At 41.2% G+C, this 26,758-nt stretch overlaps 1 protein-coding gene across 6 annotated transcripts in view; it reads left to right on the top strand.

The window, feature by feature from the left end:
• The window catches only part of LOC110537671 (cullin-5), a 42,712-nt gene extending 16,344 nt beyond the window's left edge, over positions 1 to 26,368 (top strand). For 5 of the 6 annotated variants that reach the window (XM_021623889.2, XM_021623888.2, XM_021623887.2 and 2 more), the window contains exons 15-19: positions 9,224 to 9,399; positions 11,067 to 11,228; positions 21,034 to 21,152; positions 24,345 to 24,468; positions 24,702 to 26,368. In XM_021623889.2, the coding sequence (XP_021479564.2) occupies positions 9,224 to 9,399; positions 11,067 to 11,228; positions 21,034 to 21,152; positions 24,345 to 24,468; positions 24,702 to 24,896 (776 nt within the window). In that variant the 3' untranslated portion in view covers positions 24,897 to 26,368. Of the gene's footprint in view, positions 1 to 9,223; positions 9,400 to 11,066; positions 11,277 to 21,033; positions 21,153 to 24,344; positions 24,469 to 24,701 lie in introns of those variants that run through there. The other variant, XM_021623891.2, reaches the window with a different exon arrangement.
• The last annotated feature ends 390 nt before the right edge of the window (positions 26,369 to 26,758 follow it).

The following is a 26,758-nucleotide window of genomic DNA, read 5'->3' as shown; positions in this document are numbered from 1 at the left end:
ATCAGACATTGAATATTCCTTTGAGCATGGAGAAGTTATTAATTACACTTTGGATGGTGTATCAATACATTGTCACTAGAATGATACAGGCGTCCTTCCTAACTCCGTTGCCAGAGAGGAAGGAAACTGCTCAGGGATTTCACCATGAGGCAAATGGGGAGTTACATTTTTTTTTTTTTTTTTAATTCAACCAGTTAGTGTTAAATGGCTGTGATGGGGAAAAAACTGACACTAGATCGACATTGTAGTTACTCCACAATACTAACCTAATTGATAGAGCGAAAAGAAAGCTTGTACAGAATATTTTTTTTTAAATGTATCCTGTTTGCAACAAGGATTAATGTAATACTGCAAAAAATGGGAATACAAACTGCTGTGTTTGGGGCAAATACAACACATTATGGAGTACTACTCCATATTTTCAAGCATAGTGGTGGCTGCATCATGTTATGGGTAGGATTTTAATTGTTAAGGATGGGAGTTTTTCAGGGTCAGCAATAAACGGAATGGAGCTAAGTACAGGCAAAATCCTAGAGGAAAGCCTGGTTCAGTTCTTGTTCCACGTGACACTGGGAGATTAATTCACGTTTCAGCAAGGCAATCATCTAAAACGCAAGAAGACGGTGAATGTTCCTGAGTGGCCGAGTTAGTTTCGACTTAAATCTATGGCTACAAAATAACAATGGGCAAATGTTGCACAATCCAGATGTGGAAAGCTCTTAGAAAGCTTTTGCCCAGAAAGACTCACAGCTGTATTCACTGCCTAAGGTTATTTCTAACAGGGTCTTCAAAGTGGCACTGCATCGCAGTGCTTGAGGCATCACTACAGCCCCGGGTTCGATCCCAGGCTGTTTTCACTGGGAGACCCATGAAGCGGTGTACAATTGGTCCAGCGTCATCAGTGGGTTTGGCCGGCCGGGATTTCCTTGTCCCATCGCGCTCTAGCAACTTTGTGGCTGGGCTCCTGCAAGTTGACTTTGAACGGCAGTTGGAAGGTGTTTCCTCCGACACATTGGTGTGGCTGGCTTTGGGTTAAGCAAGCAGTGTGTCAAGAAGCAGTGCAGCTTGGCAGGGTCGTGTTTTGGCTTTCAACTTTTGCGTGTGACTAACGTGTTGATTACTTATTTAATCAAGAAACAGTATAGTGTTTCATTTGCATTACTTTAAAAAAAAATAATAATAATAATTTTTACAAATATTAGACAACTTTGACATTTAGTATTTTGTGTAGGTGGTTGACAGAATGAAATCTATTTGAATGCCACTTTAACACAAAGTATTTTGATGTTTGTGCCTTTTTTAGCTAAGGCGTCATTGCGACTAAGGTAGTTAGCTACAACATTTTAGTAAACTAAGCGACAACGCTTTGCCTGCACATGCTTTCATTGCCGCAACAGTAGTAGGTGCAAGCACATTGACGAGCAAGGGAACCTGTGGTGTTGCGGTAGTTCAGTTCGTCACTGTGTGGATGGAAGCAGAGTTGTTCTGCTAATACCTTCCTTCACAGAAAGTTATGTTACACTGTTAAAGATTAGTAGGCCTATGTTAATTTAATCAATTGATCTGTCCTCTTGATATAGAGTGCATTCGGAAAGTATTCAGACCCCTTTTTCCACAAGTATTCAGTACTTTGTTCAAATCACCTTTGGCAGCAATTACAGCCTAGAATCTTGGGTATGACGCTACAAGCTTGGCACACCTGTATTTGGGGACTTTTTCCCGTTCTTCTCTGCAGATCCTCTCAAGCTCTGTCCGGTTGGATGGGGAGCGTCGCTGCACAGCTATTTACAGGTCTCTCCAGAGATGTTCAAGTCCGGGCTCGGGAAGGGCCACTCGAGGACATTCAAAGACTTGTCCTGAAGCTACTCCTGTGTTGTGTTGGCTGTGTGCTTAGGGTCGTTGTCCTGTAGGAAAGTGAACCGTCGCCCCAGACTGATAACCTGCTCCAGAGCACTCAGGACTTCATCAAGGATCACTGTGGGCTTTGCTCTGTTCATCTTTCCCTCGATCCTGACTAGTCTCCCAGTCCCTGCCACTGAAAAACATCCCCACAGCATTATGCTGCCACCGCCATGCTTCACCATAGGGATGGTTTCAGGTTACCTGCCAAGCGTCACGTCTGCATTCAGGCCAAAGAGTTCAGTCTTGGTTTCATCAGACCAGAAGATCTTGTTTCTCTTGGTCTGAGTCTATAAGTGCCTTTTGGCAAACTTCAAGTGGGCTGCTTTTTACTGAAGAATGCCTTCCATCTGGCCACTCGACCATGAAGGCCTGATTTGGTGGAGTGCTGCATCGATGGTTGTCCTTATGGTATGTTCTCCCATCTCCACAGAGGAGCTCTGTCAGTAACCATCAGGTTCTTGGTCACCTCCCTGACCAAGGCCCTTCTCCCCCGATTGCTCAGTTTGGCCGTGGCGGCCAGCTCTTGAAAGATTCTTGGTGGTTCCAAACTTCTTCCATTTAAGAATGATGGAGGCCGCTGTTCTTGGGGACCTTCAATGCTGCACACACTTTTTTTTTGTTGGTACCCTTCCCCAGATCTGTGCCTCAACATAATCCTGTCTCGGAGCTCTATGGCCAATTCCTTTGACATCATGGCTTGGTTTTTGTCTGACATTCACTGTCAACTGTGGGGAACTTTTGATAGACAAGTGTGTGTGCTTTTTTCCAAATCATTTCCAATCAATTGAATTTACCACATGTGGACTCCAATCAAGTTGGAGAAACATCTCAAGGATCAATGGGAACAGGATGCACCTGAGTTCAATTGAGTCATAACAAAGGGTCTGAATACTTTTATGTAAAAGTATTTCAGATTATTTTTTATACATTTGCAAAATATTCTTTAAACCTGTTTTCCCTTGGTCATTATGGGGTATTGTGTGTAGATTAAGGAAAAACAATGTAATCCTTTTTGGAATAGGGATGTGACAAAAAAATGTGGGGTCTGAATACTTTCTGAAAGCACTAGCTGAATGTCAACAGTAGTCTGCTAATGATGTGACAGTCGGTTCACCATTGACGAGGCATATTGAATATGTTGTGTGAATTCTTACACAGGGACACTGAAAGTCGATATTAAATAAATCATAGTTGTCAGCATGTTGGAGAGGTTCCAACTCAATACACCGTAGTACACATGTCAATCAAGAGCTCTGCCTGGGCAGTACAGTTGTATTGTATACGGCAATACACAGACAAGTAGTTATATTTGCGTAATTCATTAATTATTACTGTTTTCTTCATCCATACTGTTTCATAACATGTGACAGACCAATATCTCACGAGGCTTCTTCTCTCTAAGCTGAGACCTTGAAACTGAGATCTTTCGTTTGTTCTCAAAACAAGGTCTGTGCGTACTGCCAAATTGCAGTTACTGATAATGAGGATTTGTACAGTCAGCCACTTGCATGAAAACATACTTTTTTATAGAACAGCACATGAATAGAACACAGAAATGTGTTATAAGAAAAGCGCAAACAAACTGTTCCATTACATTCCATCCTCTTCTCGTGTGTGATAACCATTACATTTTAATGTAAGCATTTAGATTTGAGCTTCTATATCAAAATATTTTACACTCTAAAGTAAGGGAAATTAGAACAGAAAAAAAAGAAATTTCAAACCCTTCATTCTGGGTTGTACAATCCAGTTAGTATGGTAATACTATAATCACAGGAAAGGTTCCATTAATAAAGTAGGAGTGAGTATCAAAAATGTGCATGCATGCACAGCGGATCTGTAGATTGAGGTGAATAAATCTCTGTTAACCATTGTTTCAATTTTTCTTACCACATTCGGGTTGCATTTACCTTTTTGTTTATCATAATTCTGCTAAGATCTTCAAAAGGTTGGTGCTTGCTCATCAGCGCAGTGTTCCACATAATGTAAACAGGTTAAAGGTTTAGATGACCTTACCCTCAACTTGTTAAAAGAGAACCTTCAATCATTACTCATCGTCCCTATCTACAGTGGGAAATGGGGGCTCATCCAGAGTTGCCATCTGTTTCACCATCCTCTGGAGGAACAGAAAACATGATAGCTGTTGAAATCTCATCAGCCAGAGGCACAGATCCCCTTACAGCAAGTTAATACAATTTCACAGGGAAGCGAGAGAACACTTGTTATAACAGTTTCACACCAACCTTGATAAGAATGAGATTGGGGCGAGGTTAGCCCAAGCTACAATCCTGTCTTGTTTTTTAGGGCATAGCTCTGTCTCTAGGGGCCTTGCCTTTTCTAAATCCATAATTATTGATATGTTATGAAAAACACATTTATAACGACAGTGCTTCATGTAGGTTCAATCACTTTTTCATTTTAAGATCCTCACTTTTCTCATCACTTGTGGTAATGACTGATTAGGCTAAGAATGCATTGAGATAAATTACTCTACATTTTGCAGTGTGCAGACCTCCACAATCAACCTGATACCCCAAATAAACAATTTTGGACAAGCCTAAATCAATTACGGGCATGGTTGAACACCTCTCTTCATGGATCTCATTCCTTTTAATGGCACATGTTCAAAGTGGATGCCCCTTGATAATGTCTCTCACCTGATCAACGCCACTGTCCTTTACAGTCATGGTCTTTGTCCATTTTCCTACTAGTACACCAGCAGCATAAGTGTAGTTTGGACTGGATCTCTTTCCATGCTCACTCCACATGGACCCATGTCGCACTCCTGAGAGAAAAAGCATGAGAAGAAGGCAGTTGATAGCTTCGGCTGCTGTGTACAGGTTGCTGGCTTGGACTCAGGTCTCACGGTAGAAGTGAAGGACCATACTGAATGCCATTTTCAGCCGGTTAAAGGGGATGTTGAGGTTCACACTGTTCTCAGCCTAATTATTTTCCATGCATCTAGATCCCATCTGTGGTCACCTTCACCATAACCTTGAGAGAGGACAAACCAGAACAACCGTTTAGTTTAGAATGACAACACACAGTTAGTTGTCTTATACTTCCCTATCATCTTGGTGATCTCACTGCGGCGTTACAGGTCAGGGAGTCAGAGGGCTAAGCCTTATGGAGAAATCCCGATCATCCAGCAGACAATCTGGTGAGATCTGTTATTGAAGTAGGACAAAAATTAAGAAAGGAAAATCAACAGCAAGACATATCCCTCGACGTGGGGAAAACTTCAATGCATTTGAAGTAAATGTCATCCATTACCAACATCTCTTTTTCTCTTTTACAGGCAAGCATGTGAATAATTTTTTTTACCGCATACTGCATATTTACCGAAGGGCCCCAGGGGACTGGTAATTCCCCCTTTTGGACACTTGACTCGCATCGTGATTCATGCATCCAAAAAGAACTGCTGCCTGTTAAATTAAAGTACCAAATCAGATTATTTTGGATTTATCTCTTGATGAATCCCATAAGATAATGGTAAAATAGACTAGTCAGCTCTCTGTCCTTCTCGTGGTCCGACTCGGATAAGACTATTGATGAACTTCTAAATTATTTGTTTTTACATAGCCCATAAAAAAAAATTATCCTGTTTTCCTCGTGAAGGTGATCAGGCCTCACCAGGAAGACGGAGGTCAGAACAGAGGTCAGTCAGCCCTATTAAGTGAGTTTGTTTTCCTGTACCTCAACCATTATTTTTAGACATTTCAAACATTTTGTCTTATCAGGTTTACCTTGGGTTTTTCAGAACATTTCTTTGAATCAATAGAAATGACATGTGTGCAACCAAAACTCTGACAATAGAAATGTTTAATTGGGTACAACATCCTTTCCAACCCATGAAAAACCAAATAAAAAGACCCCACACAGTATTAACCACTAACAAATATTAATTAATAGGTGGGTTCTGTGTGGGTGCTGGCATGTACAGTTGGGCAAAAAAGTATTGTCAGCCACCAATTGTGCAAGTTCTCCCACTTAAAAAGATGAGGCCTGTAATTTTCATCATAGGTACACTTCAACTATGACAAAAATAATTCAGAAATTCACATTGTAGGTTTCTTTTGAATTTATTTGCAAATGATGGTGGAAAATAAGTATTTGGTCAATAACAAAAGTTTCTCAATACTTTTAAATACCCTTTGTTGGCAATAACAGAGGTCAAACGTTTTCTGTAAGTCTTCACAAGGTTTTCACACACTGTTGCTGGTATTTTGGCCCATTCCTCCATGCAGATCTCCTCTAGAGCAGTGATGTTTTGGGGCTGTTGCTGGGCAACACGTTCGCGTTTTGTCCAGTAATCCAAATGCACGGGCACTAAGTCCAGATGAAAAGTTTTTAAAAAGTACAATAAAAGTTAGTAAAAACATGCCAAATGATGTTTAAAATCAATCCTCTGGTTGTTTGTCATAAATAATCAATACTATTTCAACCGGACAAAAGCTTCGTCAATAGGAAAGGAGAAACAAGAAAGGCGCGTTCCCGATCAGGCGCATGGCTGATTGTCTGGAAATTTCCACTGGCCACTGATTGAAAGTGCTGTATCTCCCTCATTTTTCAGCGTAAAAGCCTGAAACAATGCTTAAAGACTGGCCACATGTAGAAGAAGCCATAGAGATCGTGAACTGTGTCCTAAGTCTTTGAATGGTGGATAGGCTTTCAATGGAGAAACAGCCTTTCAAAATAATAGTACTTCCTGGTTGGATTTTCGCCTTCCATATCAGTTCTGTTATACTCAGACATTTTTAACAGTTTTGGAAACTTTAGAGTTTAAAAAAAATCTAAATCTACTAATTATATGCATATCCTAGTTTATGGGCTTGAGTAGCAGGCAGTTTAATTTGGGCACGCTTTTCATCCGGAGGTGAAAATACTGCCCCCTGCCCAAGAGGTTAACAGCTGGTTCCGGGTTCGAGTTAGGCACCTGCCTCAGGAAGCCTTTCAAAGGGAGAGCTACAGAATCATTGATAAACATGAAGAAGAAAAAAACTTGGTAGCGCACATTCCATTGGTCTTGGAAGAAAGAAAATAAACACTCTTTTCACTGCTCCATTTTAATCAGTCCTAAAAATTCTTAATCATCGAGTTTACTGCATCTTGGCCAGGAAGTCTCAAACCCATGCGTGTACAGAATTATACTTCAGACACATCTGATGATACGGTGTCCTGTATAGATGAATTGGGCACCTTCTAAAGTAAACAACTCTCTTGTAATTGTGCTCTTTTTGACATACAATTCTGTACGAACTGTCCCATATTTCCCCACTGTGTGTGTGTCTCACAGCCTGTTCGAGTTCAGTGTGTACTGGCGGCTATCTATTGTTCCACAGGAAGGTTATCTCTAATCCAAACAACAGATGACTTAAACACGAGAGCAGTGGACCAGGCCTTGGAAGAGTGAGCAGCCTCTAATCTAACATCAGTCCCAATGCTCAATTCCTCTCTTACTCTTTCAAATTACTAAAATATTGCATTATTGGATTGCTATCTGAAAGCCAATTACCATTCACTTTGTTACTTTCACTAATCTCAATCTGTTTCCTTCAATAAAATCCTCTTTCCAGCTGAAAAAACACATTCTCAATCACTGCTCCTAATACACATGGATCAATCTTCTGCTTTTCTCTCTACTGCAAGGTTTAAAACAAAAATTACTTTCTCCATATTGGAAGGCAATTTTCTTTTCAGTATACCTTTTTACAGAAGTTACTCTGGTAATAAATATCTATGGATATTCACTTTCTGCTCCAATATTTATTAAATGTGTATTTTTAAGATTCAGACGCAAAGCTTTGGAGGGATCATTATGTATTAACTGGATTGGCACTGTTTTAGTCCTGAGTCGTGCTCCGCCCATAATAAGTCTGGCATCTGAGACAACAGGGAAACATGCCGTCTCCATTTTGCGTATACAAATTAGTTTAGAACGTCATTTGGGGTGTCTAAACTCCATCGGGAGCACAATAAATTGTAGCCTTAAGTTTAGTTAACAGAAAATCATGTTCAAAGGACCACTGAACAGAATACCTTTTACTCCACTTAGTATGTCTACGTTTGGGGGTGCAGGTTGTGGATGTTTCTATTCATGCTTCTCATGATCATAATAACCCATTATACTCAATATTATGTTACTTTATCTCTAGTAACCTATTATGCATTTGTGCTACATCCTCTTATTATCCAAATATCAATCTTCCAGCTTATCCCATATCTCACAATCACACAACTTTCACATTCAAAAGTACCTGCCCCCTTACACTCTAACTGGTTGTGCTACTTTTAGGTGCAATGACTCCAACCAAACATTTCCTGTAGTTGTTGAACGCTCATGTTGCTGTGGAGGAATTTGGCCCCCTCTTCCATGCAGAACTGTTGTAACTCGGCAACATTTTTCGTTTTTCAAGCATTAACTGCTCGTTTCAAGTCCTGCCACAACTCAATTGAGATTAGGTCTGGACTTTGACAAGGCCATGCTTTTTATCAATTTTCATGTAGACTTGATTGTGTATTTTGGATCATTCTTGCTGCATGCTTCACTTCAGCTACAGCTCACAGACCGATGGCCTGACATTGTCCTTTAGAATTCTCTGATACAGAGCAAAATGAATGTCCTCCAGAAAGTTATACTTTTGACTTATCTGTCTATAGAATATTCTTCCAAGAATCTTGATGATCATCCAGGTGCTTTTTGGCAAATTTGAGTCTACCTTTTGGATGACATGGGTCCCATTATGCCTGGCGAAGACCAAACACTGCATTCCACAGTAAGAACCTCATACCAACAGTCAAGGATGATGACGGTTTTGGGATGCTTTGCTACCTCAGGACCTGGACGACTTGCCCTAATTCTATAGAAGAATGTCAGACCATCCATCTGGTGAGGTTGGCAGGTCTTGTATTTCTAGTTCAAGCAGGAATCAGACCTGTGTACCTGTACATCAAACATTATACCCCCAAAATGTATGTGGCTGGATGAGACCTAGTGAAAAGCAATAAAACTACTATTGATACAGTCCTTAATGTTTTTTGAATTTTGCTTGGAGTTTGCACTATTCCACTGGCTCCACTACCAGTACCCCCAAAAAAGCACAGCTCAAGTACTTGAAAGTGTGTTTATTATATAATTAAATAGAAAACTGGAATGGACATGGGCTTTTCATCAACGTATCGAAAAATGACATATCTTGATCAGGGAATCTTTCGTTCTAGAAACTGATCAAATGTGGCAAATATATTGTATAAAACAATGAATTAGTAGTTATACTAGTGTGTGTGTGTGAAATGTAATCCCCTTTGCCCTCTTGTGCAGCGGACTCTGTCAACATCAAGATCCTGAATGCGGGGGCGTGGTCGCGGAGCTCCGAGAAGGTGTTTGTGTCACTGCCCACCGAGCTGGAGGACCTGATCCCTGAGGTGGAGGACTTTTACAAGAAGAACCACAGTGGCAGGAAACTGCACTGGCATCACCTCATGTCCAATGGCATTGTGAGTATAAAGCACCCGACCCCCCCACACACACACACACAAACACAGGAGTGCCTAGGAGGTGGGTCAGCCTCTTGCACCTTCACCCCTCCAGCCTCCTCTCTGTCCAGACCATAGAGTTTAGAGGTCGACCGTTTAATCGGAATGGCCGATTTTAATTAGGGCTGATTTTCAAGTTTTCATAACAATCGGTAACTGGCATTTTTGGACACCGATTATGGCTGATTACATTGCACTCCACGAGGAGACTGCGTGGCAGGCTGACTACCTGTTACCTGAGTGCAGCCAGGAGCCAAGGTAAGTTGCTAGCTAGCATTAAACTTATCTTATAAAAAACAATCAATCTTAACATAATCACTAGTTAACTACACATGGTTGATATTACTAGTTTATCTAGCTTGTCCTGCATTGCATATAATCGATGCGGTGCCTGTTAATTTATCATCGAATCACAGCCTACTTCGCCAAACGGGTGATGATTTAACAAGCGCATTCGCAAATAAAGCACTGTCGGTGCACCAATGTGTACCTAACCGTAAACATCAATGCCTTTCTTAATCAATACACAAGTATATATTTTTAAACCTATATATTTAATATTGCCTGCTAACATGAATTTCTTTTAACGAGGGAAATTGTGTCACTTCTCTTGCGTTCTGTGCAAGCAGAGTCAGGAAATATGCAGCAGTTTGGGTTGCCTGGCTCGTTGCGAGCTGTGTGAAGACCATTTCTTCCTAACAAAGACCATAATGGATTTGCCAGAATTGTACATAATTATGACATAACATTGATGCTTGTGCAATATTTAGACTTAGGGATGCCACGCATTAGATAAAATACTGAACGGTTCCGTATTTCACTGAAAGAATAAACGTTTTGTTTTCGAAATGCTAGTTTCCGGAGTTGACCATATTAATGACCTACGGCTTGTATTTCTGTGAGTTATTATATTATAATTAAGTCTATGATTTGATAGAGCAGTCTGACTGAACGGTGGTAGGCAGCAGCAGGCTCGTAAGCATTCATTCAAACAGCACTTTCCTGCATTTGCCAGCAGCTCTTCGCTGTGCTTCAAGCATTGTGCTGTTTATGACTTCAAGCCAATCAACTCCCGAGATTAGGCTAGCAATACTGTAGTGCCTATAAGAACATCCAATAATCAAAGGTATATGAAATACAAATGGTAAAGAGAGAAATAGTCCTATAATAACTACAACCTAAAACTTCTTACCTGGGAATATTGAAGACTCATGTTAAAAGGAACCACTACCATATGTTCTGAGCAAGGAACTTAAACGTTAGCTTTTTTACATGGCAAATATTGCACTTTTACTTTCTTCTCCAACACTTTGGTTCTGCATTATATAAACCAAATTGAACATGTTTCATTATTTGAGACTAAATTGATTTTATTGATGTATTATATTATATAAGTTAAAATAAGTGTTCATTCAGTATTGTTGTAATTGTCATACCGATATATATATATATATATATATATATATATATATATATATATATATATATATATATATATATATATATATATAAAAACATCGGCCGATTAATCGGGATAGGCTTTTTTTTGGTCCTCCAATAATCGGTATCGGCGTTGAAAAATCCTAGTCGGTCGACCTCTAATAGAGATCCTATGTAATTCTATCCAGATCACATTTAAGAATGAGGTGGGCCAGTACGACCTGGAGGTGACCACATTCCAACTGGCTGTGCTGTTTGCCTGGAACCAGAGGCCTCGGGAGAGGATCAGCTTTGAAAACCTTAAGCTGGCCACGGAGCTGCCTGATGCCGAGCTCCGACGCACCCTCTGGGTAATGCACGGTGTCAAAGGGTAGATGGATGTCAAAGGGTTATCTATCGTAAGGACTAGGGTTGCAAGATTGCTGTAACATTTTCAAAATGACCATGTTTTCCCGAAATCCAAGTAGGATGGTTTCTGGATTGGTGGCATATCCTTGCTCTATTCCGGGTGTCTTCCATCCGGGATTTCAGGAAAACCTGTTTTTTATTGATTTGATATGCTACAAACACTGAAACCTCCCTGCAGTTTCCATGTGACCATAACCATTAGTACTTTCTAAAATGTCTAGCTGTGATGGTTTGACCTTATCGGTTCCGCTTTAAATGACGTTCAGCTTATGAAGTCTTCATAAGCACTATATGTGTTACAAAGCTATAACTGTATGTCATGCTTCATACATGTGGCATAACTTACATAATCACCCATGTGACATAACCCAATATGTCAAATATGATATAAATGTGCTTTATAAAGAGGGGGCATATTGTGCTGATGGATGGCATACGCTCTAAAGTGCAGAGGTCTGGTGGACCAACACATCAAACTTGGGTCTTCATTATTGGTTAGGTTTAAAATACAAATGATGGAAATGTGGAGGGTTTAGCCATAATTTTGACTGTCACAACACAGTCAAAAAATGACATACTTTACCCAGGTCACTCGCACTAAGGCCAACTTTGAATGGTTGATATCCCAGGCTTATGTGTTGTGTGCAATATACCTGGGGACGACATTACACCAAGAAACACTTACCGTGATGAAAGCCCACAACCTAAAGAACTTGAACGTGGCTTTCTTCTGGAACTAAGTTAGATGTTCCTCAGTGCACACAACCTAAACGAGCCATACCGTGCGGTATTGGGCCCAGCCATGTCTTTGACACATTCACCCACTCCCTTGCTGAAAGATCAGCCGCAAAATGTTGCTACAATTCGTATCGGGTTGTCATCAAGCCCCGTCTCCAGCATGGGAACAGAAGAGGAATACCTGGTGCTGTAGTTAGTCTCAGGTCAGATTACTCAAACATTTTGGTTCTGACTCAAACGCAAGCTTTGCAGGTCCATTAACCCATTGAAATACCTACAGTAACCTGTGGATCATGATAACCTTCATAACTCAGCATAACATTTTAAGTAGTATCCTGCAATACTTTCTTTGAAGTGAGGCACCTTTGGTCATTCATAACTCATACATAAAGGCTTAGTGATAATTTGAGTTTACATCACTAACAGCTAAAACAAATAAACATTAAAGACATATTTAAGCCATACTTTTCCTATTTGTAATTTTTTTTAAAGCTACAAATACATTAAGTTTCAAAGTACAGCAATGCAATTACATTCAACATTACACAGGGCTGTGAATAGTGTAGCTTGTCCCTGAGCTGGCAGACAATAATTATTGCGCCTCTGCCTGCTGGAGATACTGCATGTTGGTTCCAACCTTAAACATAACTACAAACAAAGTTAGCAGGTCTGTTAGGAAATGCCTTTGTCACACCATCTGGATAAGACTGTGCTGCAACACAAACTCTAAATGGGGAGAGGGGAAACTCCATCCGATTTTGTATTTTTATATTCCTCTTTCACTTAAAAATCTAATGTGACGGAGATGTGGCTGTATCTAGGAGGATTTTTAATTCGCTGAGCCTGCTATTTATTTAAAATAATGACAGATTGCGTACTGTACAGTAGCTAACTCAACTACTACAAATTACAATAAATAAAGGTTGTGTTTTTCGCTGTCCAGTGGCACCACAAGTGGGCACTGATCATCACATGATCAGCATCTCGTCAACAACACTAAAAAAGTTATTCTGGGTCACGGAATTTCTAAGAATTTCGAAAATAAATGTCCCCCACGTAATAGTAAAGTGTCAACCTGTATTTATTCATGATATATGAAAAATAATTGTCTAAACATTACCAATGATTCATATTTGTTCATCTTTAAGTGACATTTGCATTAAATGTGGGTTTTAAAACATGTTCCAAGGTCACACAAATACCCCCAGTGCGAATCACTGTATATGGAGTACATATGTTTACCAACCGGCTTGATTCGGTCTTATGTTGCAAAATTTGAAATGGTGTTTCATACATTGGATAAAAGTAGAGACTCAACTAGAAAATGGTATTTTATAAAGTGCAGTTGAGGAACAATGGGAATGTCATTTTGCTTTGAAAGTTGATTAACTTGTAACCTCACTTTTTTGAGAAAATGGCCCTTGAATGTTTTCATGACTACTGGAGAGCTCTTCTGTCTACAACCATTCAACATCGTTCACACCCTCTTAATCTTTAGACCTGCCCATCTCTTTAAGAATTCACATGTGAGGCTATGTACTAAATAATCAAATATTTCAACACTAAAGGCTGGCTTATACTAAGCGTGTTTGAATATAATTTGGAGTGCCATAGTGTGCTCTGGGCGTTGTCTGACTGTCCGTTCGTAAATTCAGAGCGCTTCGCTCTGAGCGTTCAGAGTGCACACTGGACGCTCTGGCCGAGGAGTAGAGTTGATCCGAGCGTTCTGACCTAACAGCAGTCAAACACCCAAGCTAACTGGCTAACATTGGCTAGCTACTTCCAGACAAATGAGAGAACCAATCTGACCATTTTACTCACCCTAGCAGAGCTGGTTAGGCTGTATGTTATCCAAAGCGATGGTGACTGCAACTGTGCTGCTGGCAAAAATGTAATGTTTTTTTTTTTTTTGCGAACGTTATAACTAGCAATGCAAATAGCTCTGCAAATAACTAGCAATGCAAATAACTAGCAATGCAAATAACTAGCAATGCAAATAGCTCTGAGATACGAATAATATTACTACACGGATCACACGTAATGTTAGCTAGCTAACAGTACACTTTAACTTGACTTTCTGACAAAATTAGAAATGTTTAATATCTAAAAATTCTTACCCTTATACATTGATGAACACTTCTCCCTCTCTGTCACAGATGCCATGGTTGCCCTTAGTTTGAAGATGTAATCTGGAGACTTCTGTGTGTTCTGTTTAACTCTAGCTGCATATTTGCAATTAAACGCCTGAATTTTCTCCAGCTCTCATACACTCTAATTCCACTGATTTCAACACTCGATCCTCCAGAAACTCCCGAGTGGTGCAGCAGTCTAAGGCACTGCATCCCAGTGCTTGAGGTGTCACTACAGACACCCTGGTTCAAATCCAGGCTGTATCACAACCGGACGTGATTGGGAGTCCCATAGGACTGCACACAATTGGCCCAGCTTCGTCCGGGTTTGGCCGGTGTAGGCCGTCATTGTAAATAAGACTGACTTGCCAAGTTAAATAAAAGTGGAGAGCAACACTTATGCAGTTCTACTACGTGATATCTTTCAAAAAAGCAGCGTTAGAAAGGATTACCTACTGACCTGCTCATATTATAGACCGAAGCGTGCTACATGGCAGACCAATCCAAACTCATCTCTCGACATGTCCAGCCCACTCATTATCTCAGCCAATTATGGTTAGCGGGAAGGTTGCTGGCTTTTTCCATGGCTAAACCAACTAGGCTCGTAATTTAACAATTTTAGTATTTACAGATGGCATACACGTTTGTTTTTAAGGCACATGAAAGTTAACATGTTCCAGAAGGCATCTTTGACAAACGCAATTTAATAAAAATACAACTTTACCTTCAAATGGCGCTCCTGTGAAGTAGTGACTTTCGACGTACGCCTACTTTGCTGAAACAAGTCCCATATTGGCTTAGCGCCAGCAGCGGTGCGTGGGTAAAATTACTGGGCAAGGCAAGACGATACTATTTTACTTCCTATTTTGTGATATTTGCATTGTTTGCTCTATAACCCATTCATTCATACGCCACCGTGATATACACACAGTGGAGGAATAAATTCAAATACGTTTGTTTCATCACAAAACCGGAAAGCAACATCTCTCCTGTGAAGAGCAATAACTATTCTGTGTGCTGCTGTAAAAGTATTGTATGTAATACTGAGTAGGGTCTGTAGAATGTGTATATGGTGTAATTTCACGGGGCTCTGAATAATACAGCGTGTTGCTGGCCTTTTACCCCACACATTCCATTGGCTGCCACAATGCGAATCCCTGTATTTGGAATACATAATCATCATGTGGCTTACTGCACTACAGAAAACCCGCCAACCAAACAGTGGAGGGCATGCTCACTGAATTAAGGGCAACTACACCCCAAACATTTTTCCCAGACTTCAAAAGTCATCATCCCCTGATGTGGTTTAAGCATTCTTGTGAACATAGAATTCAAATTGTTTTATTATTTAGTTTGATAAAAAAAGAAATAGGTGGGAAATCCGAAACTTGGAAAAACTAAACAGAGAAAACGGAGTTTGGGGGGGAAACCAAAGTAGGCAAAAAATAACAAACTACTATGTTTTTTGCAGTGCATGACTGCACTTCAGAGTGTTTTGGTGAAGGTTGAGGTCAGGTCCAATATTGACTATGCACCAAAGCGGTTAGGCCATCCTATTGGTTGGTTTCATGAGCTGAAATAAAAGATTCCAGAAATGTTCCCTATGCACAAAAAGCTTACTAATCTAAAATGTTTTGCACAAATTTGTTTACATCCCTGTTATTGAGCATTAGTCCTTTGCCAAGATAATCCATCCACCTGACAGTTGTAGCATATTAAGAAGCTGATTAAACCGCATGATCATTACACAGGTGCACCTTGTGCTGGGTACAATAAAAGGCCACTCTAAAATGTGTGGTTTTGTCACACAACACAATGTCACAGATGTCTTGAGGGAGTGTGCAATTGGCATGCTGACTGCAGGAATGTCCACCAGAGCTGTTGCCAGAGAATTGCATGTTTATTTCTCTACCATAAGCCACCTCCCACGTTTTCAAGAATTTGGCAGTATGTCTAACTGGCCTCGCAACCGCAGACCACGTGTAACCACACCAGCCCAGGACCTCCACATCTGGCTTCTTCACCTGGGGGATGGTCTGAGACCAGCCACCTGGACAGCTGACGAAATTGTGGTTTTGCACAAACTAAGAATTTCTGCACAAACTGTAACAAACCGTCTCAGGGAAGCTCATCTGCGTGCTCGTCGTCCTCACCAGGGTCTTGACCTGACTGCAGTTCGGCGTTGTAACCGACTTATGTTGGCAAATTCCCACCTTCGATGGCCACTGGCAAGCTGGAGAAATGTGTTTTTCACGGATTCATTCTGGTTTCAACTGTACCGGGCAGACTGCGTGTATGGCGATGTGGGCGAGCGGTTTGCTGATGTGAACGGAGTGCCCCATGGTGGCAGTAAGGTTATGGTATGGGAAGGCATAGGCTATGGACATCAAACACCATTGCATTTTATCAATGGCAATTTGAATGCACAAAGATAGTGATGAGATCCTGAGGCCCATTGTCGTGCCATTCATCCGCCGCCATTACCTCATGTTTAAGCATGATAATGCACGGCTGAAAATGTCCCAGTTCTTCCATGGCCTGCATACTCAGCAGCAATGTTCCCTCTCTTTTAGGCACTGAGCAAATTTCAGGTCTGCTGAACGCTAACTTGAAATTCTGTGCGACTTCCAGCGCACGTTTGCTATGAACTCTGAGGCTGTACTTGATATAAGTTAGTTTTAAGTGGCCATTTGATCATACACTGCTCAAAAAAATAAAGGGAACACTGAAACAACACAATGTAACTCCAAGTCAATCACACTTCTGTGAAATCAAACTGTCCACTTAGGAAGCAACACTGATTGACAATACATTTCACATGCTGTTGTGCAAATGGAATAGACAACAGGTGGAAATTATAGGCAATTAGCAAGACACCCCCAATAAAGGAGTGGTTCTGCAGGTGGTAACCACAGACCACTTCTCAGTTCCTATGCTTCCTTGCTGATGTTTTGGTCACTTTTGAATGCTGGCGGTGCTTTCACTCTAGTGGTAGCATGAGACGGAGTCTACAACCCACACAAGTGGCTCAGGTAGTGCAGCTCATCCAGGATGGCACATCAATGCGAGCTGTGGCAAGAAGGTTTGCTGTGTCTGTCAGCGTAGTGTCCAGAGCATGGACCAGGAGACAGGCCAGTACATCAGGAGACGTGGAGGAGGCCGTAGGAGGGCAACAACCCAGCAGCAGGACCGCTACCTCCGCCTTTGTGCAAGGAGGAGCACTGCCAGAGCCCTGCAAAATGACCTCCAGCAGGCCACAAATGTGCATGTGTCTGCTCAAACGGTCAGAAACAGACTCCATGAGGGTGGTATGAGGGCCCGACATCCACAGGTGGGGGTTGTGCTTACAGCCCAACACCATGCAGGACGTTTGGCATTTGCCAGAGAACACCAAGATTGGCAAATTCGCCACTGGCGCCCTGTGCTCTTCACAGATGAAAGCAGGTTCACACTGAGCACGTGACAGAGTCTGGAGACGCCGTGGAGAACATTCTGCTGCCTGAAACATCCTCCAGCATGACCGGTTTGGCGGTGGGTCAGTCATGGTGTGGGGTGGCATTTCTTTGGGGGGCCTCCATGTGCTCGCCAGAGGTAGCCTGACTGCCATTAGGTACCGAGATGAGATCCTCAGACCCCTTGTGAGACCATATGCTGGTGCGGTTGGCCCTGGGTTCCTCCTAATGCGAGACAACCTCATGTGGCTGGAGTGTGTCAGCAGTTCCTGCAAGAAGAAGGCATTGATGCTATGGACTGGCCCGCCCGTTCCCCAGACCTGAATCCAATTGAGCACATCTGGGACATCATGTCTCGCTCCATCCATGCTTTAGTCCAGGTCTGGGAGGAGATTCCTCAGGAGACCATCCGCCACCTCATGAGGAGCATGCCCAGGCGTTGTCGGGAGGTCATACAGGCACGTGGAGGCCACACACACTACTGAGCCTCATTTTGACTTGTTTTAAGGACATTACATCAAAGTTGGATCAGCCTGTAGTGTGGTTTTCCACTTTAATTTTGAGTGTGACTTTAAATCCAGACCTCCATGGGTTGATAAATTTGATTTCCAGTGATAATTTTTGTGTGATTTTGTTGTCAGCACATTCAACTATGTAAAGAAAAAAGCATTTAATAAGAATATTTCATTCATTCAGATCTAGGATGTGTTATTTTAGTGTTCCCTTTATTTTTTTGAGCCGTGTATTATAGGCCTACCATAAATGCATCCCGTAACATTTTCACATGGAAATAGCTGTTCTATCATTCAGTCTACAGTTGCAGCCAATGTGTAGTGTTTAATGTAGGCCTACATTCTGTGAGACTTTTGGGGGGAAAATAAAACAGGGAGGGCTTGACATAAACAGGTTCATCATCTTGTCCTTCAGACAAAGAGGTGACCGACAATGTTGTGGTGTTTGATGCAAGAAACCACTTTACAAAATAAAATGCAATATTATTCATACCATTTATTACAGAGAATCAGACAAATTATGCTACCCTCTGCCTATTGGCTACTTAGCTTATTGAAGTTTGTCTCAAAATACAACACAAAATACACAAAAAAATGCTCTTTACCTGATTTGCTTTTCTAGAAAATTTACATATTTTGTGCTCTTGTAGGAAGCAATCACTTACCTATTGCTGACTACTAAGTATCTATAATTGGGCTAGTAGCTCAATAACTAGCAAAGAACATGAAAAAATGTGCACACGTGGCTACATGGAGCTCTTGCGGTTATCTCAAAACAAGCGCATCTACTCACAACCGCTCATGTTGTAAACACAGTCCAGTTAAAAGTAAATGGCACATCCATATATGGCAATGGTCTATTTGGATATAGGCCTACTGCAGCTCTGATTGTTTAGGCCGCACTGGTCTGTATAGAGTACGGACTGAGTAGTGCGTGTCAATGCAATAGAATCCTACTCTGATATGTTCTGGCTACAACAAAATCTCTTACATAGTTCTTTGTTTCGGTATGTTGCATTGAAAGTGGCTAATATTGTGTTGATTCGATCACAATTGCTATAGTAAATGGAAATGAAAGATAGCGTTAGCAGGGAAAACAAGCTGATATACCTCCAGATTTCTTTTTAAACATGACTTGAAAAACAAAAGCCTTTGCAACATTAATAACAAAATAAAATTATTTGTTTTTAAATTGGTCACATGCGCCGAATACAACAGGTGTAGTAGACCTTACAGTGAAATGCTTACTCATAAGCCCCTAACCAACAATGCAGTTAAGAGAAATGCCTAAAAATAAATTAAAGTAACAAATAATTAAAGAGCAGCAGTAAAATAACAATAGCGAGTTAGCTTACTGCACAAACCTCATTGCTACAGTAATATATGTGCCCAATACATTATCACCGCATATTGGCTTTGCTACTAATGCATTGTTGTTCGAGACACTTAAAAAATATATATATATTTCACATTTCAGGTAGGCTATATGATCACACCGGTAATAGATTCGTTGTTTATATTACTTGTGAAGCACAGTTGAGTGAGCATACATTTTAAATAGTTTGCTTTTTATTTTACTGGACTGACGGTATCTGCATCTGATGGTCAGTCTCTGCGGAGGGAGAGAGCAGCAGACTGAGGGTCCGCCTCTCAGCATCCCTCCGCTCTCCCATATCTCCACTGACTAAAAAGGGACACTGTCTTCAAGCTGATGGGGCAACTCGAGTCGCACCGCATTATTTCTGCCTCATGCACAAATTCATGTTGTTCCTATGAACAGATAAAATGAAAAATTCCTCTAAAGACCCAAGCCACTAATGATAACACACGCCTATAGATACACATTCGTTACTGCTGCAGAACTTGTAGCGCTGAGTGGAAATAGGATATACACTGATTTTATGTCTTATAATAGTGTTGAATACAAGGTAATGACAGTGCTGAACTCATAAAAACAGCATCTCTTTGCTGTATTTGTTGACAGTCTCTAATCATGGTTTTAAGCATTTTGAAATCTCAGTATCTTTGCTGTAGCTTGCTTTTGATGCTCTGGATCAACATGTACGACGGCGTGTTCCCGCCAATAGCAAGGCACTTCGCACAGTCATTAAAGAGGAGTGGGACAACATTCCACAGGCCACAATCAACAGCCTGACCGACTCCATGCAAAGGAGATGTTTCACTGCATGAGGCAAATGGTGGTCACACCAGATACTGAATGGTTTTCTGATCCGCTACTTTAAAAAAAAAAAAAGGTATCTGTAAGCAACAGATGCATATCTATATTCACAGACACGTGAAATCCATAGATTAGGGCCAAATGAATTTATTTCAATTGACTGATTTCCTTATGAACTATAACTCAGTAAAATCTTGTTTCATGTTTATTTTTGTTCAGTGTAGAAATGTTTTAAAGTAATGTAATATAGTATATACAATTTAGTAGACACTTATCCTAAGCAACTTACAGTAATGTGTGAATACATTTCTACGGATGGGTGGTCCTGGGAATTGATCCCACTATCCTGGCATTGCAATGCTCTACCAAGATACATGGCAGGGTTATAAATGCTTTGTGAAGCCTCAATTTGATATGATTTTATAAGGCCTTTAATCGGTTCTTATTCCACCCTTTTATAAAGCACAGGTTTGTCATATTTGACAGTGGGTTGTCACATTTGAAATAGGTAGTTATGCCACATTTATGAATCCTTTTTAAAGCATAGATGAAGCCTTTAAAATGTGCACTTCATTTAAAGCGGAACCCTGTTAACTCTCAATCTCTATGCTCCTCACAGCTGCAAAACAAATATCCACTCATTTTAAGTTTACTCTAGTCTCTCCTTCTCTCCTTCCTTCCATCACTCTCCTTTTTTCTCCCTTTTTCTTCTCCCTCTCTCTCTCCTTTTCCTTCAGTCCCTGGTAGCGTTCCCCAAGCTAAAGCGGCAGGTGTTGTCCTACGACCCAGTGGTGGGTTCGCCCAAAGACTTTGCAGAGGGCACCCTCTTCTATGTCAATCAGGAGTTTTCACTAATGTAAGTGTTCCCTAATGTGTGACCAGATGGGGTTTGCAACCCGGCTCTCCACCGCCACAGAGTTGGCTCTCTGGGCTAGCTTTACTTACATTGCCTTCAGGAAGTATTCATACTCGTTGACTTATTGTACATTTTGTTGTTACATCCTGAATTCAAAATGGATTAAATATACCCCATAATTGCTCAATTAAAAATATTTTTTTGAAATGTTAGTACATTTACTGCAAATTAAATAGAGATCTCATTTACATAAGTATTCACACCCCTGAGTCAATTGTTAGAATCATCTTTGGCAGCGACTACAGCTGTGAGTCTTTTTGGGTAAGTCTAAGAGCTTTGCACACCTTTATTGTACAATATTTGCACATTATTGTTTTTCTAAATGCTTCAAGCTCTGTCAATTTGGTTGTTGATCATTGCTAGACAGCCATTTTCAATACTTGCCATAGACTTTCCAGACGATTTTAAGTTAGAACTGTAACTAGGAAACTCAGGAGCATTCAATATTGTCTTGGTAAGCAACTCCAGTGTAGATTTGGCCTTGTGGTTTAGGTTATTGTCCTGCTGAAGGGTGAATTTGTCTGAGTGTCTTTTGGAAAGCCGACTACCAGGTTTTCTTCTAGGATTTTGCCTGTGCTTAGCTCTATTCCGTTTATTTTAATCCTAAAAAAACTCCTTAGTCCTTGCCGATGACAAGCCTGCCATAACATGATGCAGCCACCACCATGCTTGAAAATATGAATATTCTTTACAGTTTTACTTCAGTGACTTATTGGAAACAGGATGCATGTTTTGGAATATTTGTTTTCTATAGACTTCCTTTTCACTCTTGATTTAGGTTAGAATTGTGCACTAACTACAATGTTGATCCATCCTCCGTTTTCTATCACACTCATTAGTCACCATTGGCCTCATAAAATGTTATTGGTCACATATTTAGCATATGTTATTGCGGGTGTAGGGGAACGCTAGTTTTCCTAGCTCCAACAGTGCAGTAGTATCTAACAAATTATAAGGCCTTTTAAGCGTTTCTTGTGCCACCTTTTATAAAGCACAGGTGTGTGTGTGTGTGTCATGGTGAAATCACTGAGCGGTTTCCTTCCTCTCTGGCAGCTGAGTTAGTAAGGATGCCTGTATCATTCTAGTGACTAGGTGTTTTGATACACCATCCAAAGTGTGATTTAATAACTTCACCATGCTCAAAGGGATATTCAATGTCTGCTTTTTTATTTTTACCCATCTATGAACAGGTGCCCTTTGCGAGGCATTGGAAAACCTCCCTGATCTTTGTGGTTGAATCTGTTTGAAATTCACTGCTCAACTGAGGGACTTAACAGATCATTGTATGTGTGTGGTACAGAGATGAAGTAGTCATTGAAAAATCACACAGTGAGTCCATGCAACTTATTATGTGACCTGTTAAGCACATTTTTACTCCTGAAGTTTAGGCTTGCCATAACAAAATGAATACTAATTGATTCAACACATTTTTCTAAATACATAATTCCACTTTGACATTATTGGGGTTTATCTGTAGGCCAGTGACACACAATCTAATTTGAATCATTTTGAAATTCCGTTACTCAACAATGTGGAAAAGTAAAGGGGTGTGAATACTTCCTGAATGCACTGTATCTTACAGGTTCTAGACTTGGAGGTTGTCCTGTATCATCTAACTCAGCAAAAAAAGAATGTCCCTTTAATTCGTAGAAATCCAAATAACTTCACAGATCTTCATTGTAAAGGGTTTAAACACTGTTTCCCATGCTTGTTCAATGAACCATAAACAATTAATGAACATGCACCTGTAAAACGGTCGTTAAGACGCTTATAGATGGCAGGCAACTAAGGTCACAGTTATGAAAACTTAGGACACTAAAGAGGCCTTTCTACTGGCTTGGAAAAACACCAAAAGAAAGATGCCCAAGGTCCCTGCTCATCTGCGTGAACGTGCCTTAGGCATGCTGCAAGGAGGCATGAGGACTGCAGATGTGACCAGGGCAATAAATTGCAATGTCCGTACTGTGAGACGCCTAAGACAGCGCTACAGGATGGACAGCTGATCGTCCTCGCAGTGGCAGACACACGTGTAACAACACCTGCACAGGATCGGTACATCCAAACATCACACCTGTGGGACAGGTACAGGATGGCAACAACAACTGCCCGAGTTACAACAGGAACACACAATCCCTCCATCAGTGCTCAGACTGTCCGCAATAGGTTGAGAAAGGCTGGACTGGGGGCTTGTAGGCCTGTTGTAAGGCAGGTCCTCACCAGACATCACCGGCAACAAAGTCGCCTATGGGCACGAACCCACCATCGCTGGACCAGACAGGACTGGCACAAAGTGCTCTTCACTGACAAGTCACTGTTTTGTCTCACATGGGGTGATGGTCGGATTCGCGTTTATCGTCGAAGGAATGAGCGTTACACCGAGGCCTGTACTCTGGAGTGGGATCGATTTGGAGGTGGAGAGTCATGGTCTGAGGCGGTGTGTCACTGCACCATTGTACTGAGCTTGTTTTCATTGCAGGCAATCTCAACGCTGTGCGTTACAGGGAAGACATCCTCCTCCCTCATGTGGTACCCTTTCTGCAGGCTCATCCTGACATGACCCTCCAGCATGACAATGCCACCAGCCATACTGCTCGTTCTGTACATGATTTCCTGCAAGGCAGGAATGTCAGTGTTCTGCCATGGCCAGTGAAGAGCCCGGATCTCAATCCCATTGAGCACGTCTGGGACCTGTAGGATCGGTGGGTGAGGGCTAGGGCCATTCCCCCCTGATATGTCCGGGAACTTGCAGGTGCCTTTCAAGAGTGGGGTAACATCTCACAGCAAGAACTGGCAATCTGGTGCAGTCCATGAGGAGGAGATGCACTGCAGTACTTAGTATCTGGTGTGGCCACCAGCTGCATTGACTGTTACTTTTGATCCCCCCCCTTTGTTCAGGGACACATTATTCCATTTCTGTTAGTCACATGTCTGTGGAACTTGTTCAGTTTGTCTGTTGTTGAACCTTCTTATGTTCATACAAATATTTACATATGCTAAGTTTGCTGAAAATAAACAGTTGACAGTGAGAGGACGTTTCTTTTTTTGCTGAGTTTAGTATGTGGCACAAAAAAGACCCACTAGTACCACCTCTAAATGTTGTGTGTGTGTGTGTGTGTGTGTGTGTGTGTCCAGAAAAAACTCCAAGGTCCAAAAAAGGGGGAAGATTAACCTAATTGGCCGGCTTCAGCTCACCACAGAGCGAATGAGGGAGGAGGAGAACGAGGGAATCGTCCAGCTCAGGATATTGAGAACACAGGTACTGTATAAGGGCTTCCCCATTTAAAGGTCATTGCAAATAAGATTTTGATTTCACATCCTTGTCTCTTTCTCAAAGCACATTGAGGCAGAAGATCTGCGGTTTCTCCCCTTGGCTCTTCTCCTACAATGCATTTTGAGAAAGCAGCAAGGACGGAGGATGCAAGGTATCAAGGGAATACAGTACAATTGAGATTCACCCTCTCTTTCTTCTCCTGGTCTCTCCCTTTCCAGGAGGCCATCATCCAAATCATGAAGATGCGCAAGCGGATCACCAACGCCCAGCTGCAGACAGAGCTGGTCGAGATCCTCAAAAACATGTTCCTACCTCAAAAGAAGATGATCAAGGAGCAGATGGAGTGGCTCATTGAGCACAAGTACATCAAGCGGGACGAGACGGATCTCAACACCTTCATCTACATGGCGTAACGGTGGTGATGACATATAACGGTGGTTCTTCAGGCCTGATGGACAATAAAATATTTCCAGGCCTGACCGTCTTAGAGAAAAATAACATCTTTGTATCGTGGGGGTTCAACCCTGATGGACAATAACAATATTTTCAAGTTGACCTTTGATAATTTGTTTATCTATTCATGTGGGGAAATAAAGACTTGATTTAGGACAGAGTTACAGAAATGTATAAAAGGAGGAGTTTGTGTGGGGAAAATGAAAGGGTAAAAAAGAAATGAGTTTGAGCTTCTCAGCAGGAGTCCACACCCACCGAGTGTCAGTCATCGTTTTTGTCTAAGAGGCATTTCCTTGTCTGTAGACGGGACGTGGATGGTGGTTGTGAAGGTTTGTCTTGGTTAATGTGGCGTTCGCCTTACTTTCAACCAACCACCACACAGACTGCACCACCTCCCCGACACCATCCATAGACACCACACCACTATTGGAGTGGCGATGGTTGTTAGGTCTCTCTAATGACATGGAAGGAAGAACGGTAGGAGGTCTGTTTTCCTCCATATCTACAGTCCCAAGTTGTGCCTGGCCAACACTAGTCGCCGGACCTCTTCAACAGAACAAGCTGTGTCCTCTGGCAACTGTCTGAGCCAAGCTGTCGGCCATGTTTTTGTTTGTGGTGAAGAACAAAGAATTAATGCCGCATTCACGTGCTAGTCGGAACTAGGAAACCCTGAATCATTCGACTAACTGTTTGTAGTTATACAGGTGCTGCGTTAAGCAAGTTGAAATGTCAGAGTTTCTTAGTTCCGACTAGCATGTGAACACTGCATTAAAACGTGACGTCGTTCCTGGACTTTCCCGGACCTAGACTAACAGTAGTCCCAGATTTTTAAAAATATTCTCAATGGAGAATCTTCATTGAAAGTGCACTTTATTCCAGAACTAGGTTTAATCTGGGGTGGGGAAACTGGCTCCACAGTATATATTGTAATTCAGAAATGTTCACAAGAGAGACTGACACATATTTTCTGTTTTGACTGATTTTAAAGTGCAGACTGTTTGCTTTAATTTGAGGGTATGCTCATCCATATCGGGTGAACCATTTAGAAAATACATTTAAAGTAGTAGTCAACAGTATTTGGTCCCATATTTTTAGCACACCGTGACTACAAATTGTTGGATGCAATTGCAGTTTGTTTTGGTTGTGTTTTTGATTATATTGTGCCCAATAGAAAGACATTATTTACCATGCATTGTCATTTTGGAGTCACTTTTTTTGTGAATGTTTCTAAACACTTCTACATTTAACGTGGATGCAGATAATAATGAATAAATCGTAAATAATAATTGAGAAAGAGGCACAATTATTTGTCCAAATACTTTTTGTTCTCTGTAATGTGGTGACGATGTACAAAAAGTGCTGTAATTTCTGAGCGGTTTACCCAATATGGATGAAATTACCCTCAAATTAAATCTGATAGTCTGCACTTTCACCTCATAGTCATTGTATCATTTCAAATGCTGGAGTACGGATCCAAAACATGTCAATGTCCAAATACTGTATATAACCTTCTCTATACATGGTTCCGATGGTAACTACTACAGTACAGAGCTAAAGGAGTGTACAGAAATGTAATGAAACGATGAAATAAACAGCACCTTATTAAAAAAAATATGACCGTCAAAATCAACGTTGTCATTCGACCCTGGGCTACTTCCCAAAGCAGGAAAAAGGTGCAAGTAACTACATTTTCTAGCATATGTCTATTGCTAGGCGGCATTAAACTTCGGGAATTCTGATTCCGTCGCTGTCATTATAAATGGTGCTAAATCTCTGTTGCGGTTACAGCTGGTTTGTAAAAGAATGCTGATGTTGAGTATGG

The sequence above is a fragment of the Oncorhynchus mykiss genome, chromosome 12 (genome assembly GCF_013265735.2).
Source record: "Oncorhynchus mykiss isolate Arlee chromosome 12, USDA_OmykA_1.1, whole genome shotgun sequence".
Classification (NCBI taxonomy): Eukaryota; Metazoa; Chordata; class Actinopteri; order Salmoniformes; family Salmonidae; genus Oncorhynchus; species Oncorhynchus mykiss.
Note: the sequence above shows the minus strand (reverse complement) of the source record. Positions and strands in the feature narration are given on the sequence as shown.